Source organism: Charadrius vociferus, unplaced genomic scaffold (genome assembly GCF_000708025.1).
Source record: "Charadrius vociferus isolate BGI_N301 unplaced genomic scaffold, ASM70802v2 scaffold324, whole genome shotgun sequence".
Lineage (NCBI taxonomy): Eukaryota > Metazoa > Chordata > Aves > Charadriiformes > Charadriidae > Charadrius > Charadrius vociferus.
The window spans coordinates 3,241,068-3,248,545 of NW_009648041.1; the positions used below are offsets into that span (position 1 = coordinate 3,241,068).

Below are 7,478 nucleotides of genomic sequence, written 5' to 3' on the forward strand. Positions count from 1 at the left end.
CCCCAAGTGAGTTCCATCCTAGCATGCTCCAGACACAAAGACAGGCTGCCTTGCTGCTGCTTCACACGCAGGCTCGTACTGCCCTTGTTCTGTTCAAGCAGCTCTCTCACGCTGTGTTTAAGATGAGTGTAACGTCTATTTTACATTTCCATGAAACAGAGGTACAAGTCACAGTGCAGCTGCCAGTGGAAGGCAGCACCAAATCCCTGGGATAATTCTGACACTGCAGTTAAAGAGAGTCAAAGAGTTTTGACTGTGTGGTGAGAAGACCCAGCCACCACCAGTACTCAATGCAAAGCCCGTTTAGGCAGCTGGAGGGGCTCTGCATTGACTCCCATGGCCATTGGCCTTTTCACTGAGTAGAGCTGTAGGACGGGGAATAAAAGTGAGGTGTCAGTTACACCCTTACTCAGCCCCTCTTGGAAATGGGGGGAAATCTAAAGAAAAATGTTGCAGGACCTTTGGTACGCAAATAGATACTGCACTGTGTCCGAGCACTTTTTAAGAAACTAGACTTGTTTCTGTTCTAGTCTTCTCCTACAACAAAGAAGAGGATGCACACGGCATAGCATAGAGCAAAATTTAAAAACCTAGTATGATTTCACAGCTGGTGTGCACTTAAGCAACCCAGAAGTAATTTTCCATTCAGCCCATGGGAACAGGTTTAAACTTCATTTGTGCCGTTCATGTCCTTCTTTAGTCCTTCTAGTTCCTCTCTCAAAGGTTCCAGCTCAGGCCCATCCTGTGCGGTTTCTTTGTTCCAGTTATTTTTGCCTTCATTTTCTGTCCTTACAGATTTAGGATCCTCTTCTTTAGCCTTCCTTTCCTTCTCCTCCTTGGCAAGCATACGATAATTATAATAATTCATGATGAACAGGAAGGTTCCTGCCAGGACCATCACAGCTCCACATTTAATGAACATATATTTATAGTCCCCAAAAGTATCGATAAGAGTTCCTGTAAAACATGTTTTTTAAAAAAAAAGAAACTTAGAGATGAAGGCAAGAATATTGTGTTTTCAGATCCTAAATATAAAGGGACACCCTTGTGGCTTTAGCATAAAATAAGACATTTTCTGAACTTCTGATCTCTTCCACAAATACTCTGATCCTGCAAATACTTCAGAAGCGTTCCACTATATAGTCTGTGGGTAATTAACATTGATATAAGTAATACTACCAATAATTTGTACAGTTAAATAGAAGGGGACAGAGAACCTACATTGCAAAGTCTAGACTTTTCAGGTATAGCTATTTTTTCCATGCAGAAACTAAGTCTTCTGATGACAGAGTCCGCAGAGAGTCTTTCCATCAACTCCAGTGATCACCTACAAGGATGTCCATTTGACTTGGTAGTCCTCAGGCTGTCAACAAAAGCAGCAGCGTTTGGGAAGACCTTCGTGAGGTGGCACTTGGCCACCGGGTCTCGTCTCAGACTCTTGACAAAGACCCTCCAATTTATTCCACCACGGGTCATTCACCAGCATTAGAGGGGACTCAGCTTTTGGTCACAGCTGCCCTTTCTGCATTTATACTCGTGATCTAGAGATGAAAGGGCACTGCGTGGAACTGGAAAACGTTAGTTCCAGGGAAAGCAAAGATGATGCTGTCAATGTCAGATAATTTCAATGCCAAGACAAATGTGACAGGTTCCTCTCAAAGGTTAATGCCTCTGCTACGGAGTCACAGAGTAATTGAAGGGAGATGGCTTAATTGAAATGTCAGTGTTCTCCATTATGTCAAAATGTAATGCAAATCTTATTGGGATTATGATCCTGAGCATTAATTCCCATTTACTGGCACAACACAGGCCATTCTTAATATCCCAGACCCTAATTAAAGTAAGACCCACTCCTAACCTGGCCTTCACACTACAGATAGTCCTCCTTGAAAGTGGCCCATCATCCATTAGCTCTCTGACTTTTTGGAATATGTTCTCCTCCTTGAAGAGACAGACCTTTAATTACTTCCTGACTGACCCCTAACGTTGAAAAGCTGATGATTAATTATCCCACTGCAAGGGATTTTATGGCCACCAAATAGATTTCTTGATCGCAAAAATAATAATTTTAACTGGTTTTGGTCAACAGTTGTTCCTGAATCATTCCTAGATGCCTTGGTACACCATTTTCAATGCACTGTGTTTTTCATGTTACTGGTGAAACATCAACCAAATGCTAATTGCAACAATTTTTCCTTTTCTGCTAATCAGGATGACCTAGAGGTCTCCTAAATAGGTTTCAATGAGAGTTTTAATGAGTAGAGTATTGGAAAATTCAACAGTAGGATAGTCTTTCCTCTTTTCCTCTGAGAATAAGATAAAGCCATAAAACACACTGGGAACAATTTACTTAGTTCATTAAAGCAGAACCCTGCAGTAGGTTATTAAAATGCCAAAGAACCAATAAATTCGCTGCTTATTAAAATGGTGGGGAAAACCCTACAAAACTAATATTACTGATTATTACATAGAACTGTTTTAGCCTCATTAGCAGGCTCTGGTCATTAACTTAATCTTGCACACAGAAAATTATATAATTCAGCAAATGGTCGTTTTAAAATTGTATTTTCTTGTGTTTGTCATTAATTAAATAATGAATCTGTAAGACAGCAAGAGGATACAGCTGCTTCTGTCACACCATATGAGCTACGTGGTACTACGAAGAATTAAATGGCTCTGCAAGATATGCCGTAGAGTATTAGCCAGATCTCAGTTTTGCACCCAGAAAATGGGTTTAAACTGCCTTCTTTCTGTACATTCTTTAAATTTATTATGATACTGCCATAACAAAAGAATTAGCAGAGTTTAACTTTTATACATCCAAATACAGACAGCACACGCAACCTAATTAAACATTTTAGCATACTTAAAGATGACTGGTTTCCAAACCAGTTATTCAAGCTTGCAGACAGGTGAAATGCAACTTGCAGGACAGGGCACATAGATGGGATGGTATCTATACACTGAGAGGATGTTACCTATAAAGTCATTTAATTCATAGCCAACTCAGATTTGATAAGGACTACGCTTGAGCCGAATGCCAGATTCAAATATGGTGTCTCCCAGACAGGGTGTGTAGAAAAAGAAGTGAGCACATGCTATAGAGGGAAAGAAGTGGAGGTGGCTAAAAATCACAGGAGATCACTGCTCCTATGTATCTTCAGATAACTGTAAGCCCTGCTGGAGGTTCAATATTCTCAGCATGGACCTCTGAGGGTCTCTGCCTTTTGATATATCAAACCATGACATCCAAAATAAACCTTTTTTTTAATTTATTTTAGGAACAGCCTTAAATCTATCCAATGCTCTAAGATGACTGAAATCCACAAGTTGAAGTACTCAGAGGCTTCGAGACAAAGAGCAAGGCTTAGGTTTGCGTCAACAAGAGGATTTCATAGAACTGTTTTGTTTCACTGTGCTTAAGTTGTGGACTCCTTTTGCAATAAGAGGAGTCTCCAGGAGGAGTCGTCTGAACTGCAAGGTTCTTGGTGTTGCAGAAGTCCCACCCTGCAAGTTCAGTTCAAGTGTTAGAAGGCAACAGGGACTAAAAGATCACTCTCCAAACTGTTGACTTCAACTGGAGGACTACACAGAAAGGAGTAAAGGGGAAATGCTGGAGGAGGTACCTAGGACATGCCTTCCCTGTCCAAATACTAGTGGAAAAACAGTGGGTGAGAAGCAGAGAAAAGACATTTAGAATTACTTCTTACAAAGTGTGCTCGCAAGAGGCTAAATATAAGCGACAACCCAGTGGAACCAGAGGAAGAAAATACACTCACCTCCAATTGGTGGTCCCAGCAATATCGTGCAGCACTCTGCAATGGTGACCAGGCCAACAGCACTGGTGAACCGGGCAGCTCCCACGAGGTCCATGAGCGTTTCAAAGAGCATGGCACAAACCATGCCGAAGGCCAAGCCGAAAAAGATGGAGTAGACGACAAGCCCCGTGTAGCCAGAAGCCAGTGGGCACAGAAGGTGGCAGGTGCCATTGAAAGCAATGGAGAAGCTGAAAAAATATTGAATCCGCGGCCTCACCCACTTGCTGTTTGCTATGATGCCAGTGGTAGGTCGGGCAATCATATCCACAATAGCAAGGATCGAAAGGAGGAAAGCAGCCGAATATTCATCAATGCCAATGTGCTTTGCATAGGGTGCCAGAAAAACAATGGGGGCAAAAAATCCCAGGAACATGAGCACATTTCCAATCAGGTAAATCAAGAACCCTCTGTGCTTAAAGAGGGAAAAATCGAGGTACTGATTGATTTTTTCACAACAGTCCTTTCCTCCTTCCTCTTCTGTTTTGGTCTCCGTTGGGATGTTCATGGGACTACTCATTTCCATGGCATCCTTAGTGACCTCTTCTTTCACAGCAGCCTTCCCTTCCTCAACCGCCTGGGTTTTGACTGATGCTGTGGCTGCCCCAATGGGTCTGAAGAGAGCTCCCGCCACACAGCAGTTTAATAAAATTGCCCCAAGAATTAAAAAGCTGCCCCTCCAGCCAAAATTATCAAAAAGGAACTGGTTGAGAGGAGCCAGGGTGCAAAGCATCACGGGGCTCCCCGCCATAGCAAGGCCATTTGCGATGGGTCTTCTCTTCACGAAGTATTTGCCTATGATTATCACTGAAGGCTGGAGGTTGAGAGCAAGGCCGAACCCTGGAAAATAGAACAATAGTTTAGATACACAAAAGAAGATTTCAGACCCATTTATCCTCAGCTTATTGTTTAAGGCAAATTCATGGTCCACTGGGGGCTCTTCAACATGGTAGTCTGCATGCAAACTTTGCTCAAGATATCCCTAAGCTTCTGGGTACCGCATTTGTGTAACCAGACCCCAGAAAGACACTTTCGGTCAGATCATGCCCCTTCCTTTTGCACTGCAAATCTCTTGGGTAGCAAACCTAGCACAAAGAGTTTGCTTCAGAATAAATTGAAACTGTAGTCTCAATGAACGCTGGCTGGTTTTGTCCAAGACACAGCAGCCTTGTTGGAGGAGAGGATGGACCTATTAAAAAAATGACAACCCCCAGTTTGAGGAAGGTTGTTCTGGCTTGAACAGTGCTAACCACCGAAGCGCATCTTTCTTATGTGCAGATGGGGTTGGCACCCCCCTCTGTGGGCGGTGGGCACGCAACACTGCTGCCGGGCTGACAGTCCTCCACAGAAAATAACATCACCCTTCTCAGCCGCTACTAATTTGGTGGTGTGAGCAACTCAGGTTTGATGCAAAAGATGAAGAGGTCTGCAAAAACAGCTACTGAGGATGCTAATTAGACAAGACCCTACAGTGTTTCATTTAATTAAAATTTATTTTTATTGCATTTAGGTATATAAATGGTATTATAAATCTGCCTTGCTCATTCAGTTAGCCAGCTTCTCGTGCACAGGTGAAATCTGAAGGTACAAATACCAAATGCTGTGGTGGTCTCAACTTTCTGTGGTTCTGTTTGAGAGCACTGGCAGATAATAATGTCTTCTTTTCAAACATCTCTATGATGTGCAGTATTTCCTTAAAAAGTTAAATTTTCAGAACTCCATGAAAATGATGTTTAAAAATCCTGCCACATATTTTCCACCCTACCATCCAGGAAAGAATGAGCCACATTAGAACAAAGCAGAAATGTAATCCTTGAAGTGATTATACCAGAGAACACGAATCCTGAAAATAGGGTCATGCAGATTTTTTCTTGTTCATTAGTCTATATAATTAGTTTGTTTAACTGTGCAGTACATAATTAGGCATATTGCTTTACAGAAGAGAATTTAGAAAGGTCAAGGTTCTCAAAATTAATTAAGGAACACTATCATTAGTCGCTGATAGAGTAGAATCCAACTGATGCAGCAGAATTCAACTGATGTTGGATAGCTTCAGTTTGAATGGTTTTACAAAATTACTATTTTTGCCAAGCCTAAGATTCTTTTTTTTTTTTAATTACTTGGAAGTTTACAACGTTAAAAATAAATTGAAATGGCAACGTATTAAAATTAGCCTTGATACGAAAAACATTCTCAGCACAAACCTTTCTAGATAGTCCATATATTTGGTATGGCATGTCTTTGGGAAGTACAGCCTGCTCCTAATGCATAAAGGGCCAAATTCATGCCTGTGAGAGGGCTGACCTGAGAACTATGGAGGCAAAACACAGCCTTGGTTAGAGAACACGCTCGATGGTGCTCAGATATAGGAATGCACCTTCTTCCACCTGATAAAGTGCAACACAGTGGATTAGAGTTTGCTTTAACTCTGTATTTCCTGGGCCGGTAGGTAAACGCAGAAATTAAACCATCAGTTCCACAGAATCATTTTTGGTAGGGACCTACCACATGTTGTGCAGAGAAGGAAAATCAGACTGGATGCCAGCTACCCACTTAACCAATAATCAACTCAAATTTTTTATTATGTGAACATTAATTTGCCAGTCAGACTAATCTAATTTAATATTACCTCATGCTCTTCCCATTAATTAAATTTGGAGAGTTTCAAATTGACTGACTGGAATTTCAATTTACTTTAAGCTTTTGGCTGACTTTAGTTGGAAATATTTATATCCATTTTATTCCAGTTTTCAGAAACTACAGCAGCTTTTCCATGGCTGAAACTGTTACTCAAAAAAACACATTTTCTCCCCAGGGATATGACAGAGAGGCCTGTTGGTGGTGTTGCATGAGCAGAAGCAAGCCCGTGCCAGAAGGAGCATCCTTCCCTAGATTAAATACATCTCCCTCATATTAGAAGGAAATAAGTGGTGCCACAGGAGCAAGCTGTGTAGCTATTGATCTTGTTCATACTTTGCTAGCAAGGGAAGATCCTACCAGGTATCTCAATGCTCAACATTTACAGCTGAGGCAAAAACTCGAGTCTCGTTAGTCAACATGCTTCACCCTAGATCCCATTTTATTTCATGGTGGTCTAATTGGTACAGACTGAACTAAACTCTGACCAGTCATTATTGCCTTGTATTTAGCTTCGAAATTTGCTGCTACTACCTCAGACCTGAAGAAGAGGTTGCATGCCTAAACACCTATTTAATGCATCCAGGCTGGCATCCATCCATGTTGACAGCTTGCCAACCCCCTTTCTTTTTCTAAGGGCTATAGGGAAACAAGTGAGGAAGAGACCATGGGTTTTACAGCGTATGCAGAGTGCCTCGTGCAGCCCACAGCTCGGTGCCATCAAGGACAGAGCTGCTTTGGAGCTGCTTCTGACGGCGGAGCTCCCTGCTCTGCATGCAAATGGAAGAAGACATAATCAAGAAAGTAATTGAGATTGCCATGTCTAATCCCTCCACCGTAAACAGATACTTCCTGCTCTGCTCCTCTGAAGAGATTTCTATTAATATGACAAAAGCACAGGACTGTAGCAGGAACCTCCTAGTACCAACTATCTTGTTTTTATCTCCATCCCTGTGAATTACATGAACATGGTCTTTTACGTCAGTCTGTTTCCTTTCAGGCCAGTAGGAAGGAGACTAGAAAGAG

At 41.9% G+C, this 7,478-nt stretch overlaps 1 protein-coding gene across 1 annotated transcript in view; it reads right to left on the bottom strand.

The window, feature by feature from the left end:
- Positions 1-664: 664 nt before the first annotated feature.
- The window catches only part of LOC104285195 (monocarboxylate transporter 2-like), a 37,023-nt gene continuing 30,209 nt past the window's right edge, over positions 665-7,478 (bottom strand). The window contains exons 4-5 of the mRNA XM_009883622.1: positions 3,780-4,655; positions 665-957 (exon numbers count right to left, since the gene is read on the bottom strand). Coding sequence (XP_009881924.1) covers positions 665-957; positions 3,780-4,655 — 1,169 coding nt within the window. The remainder of the gene's footprint in view (positions 958-3,779; positions 4,656-7,478) is intronic.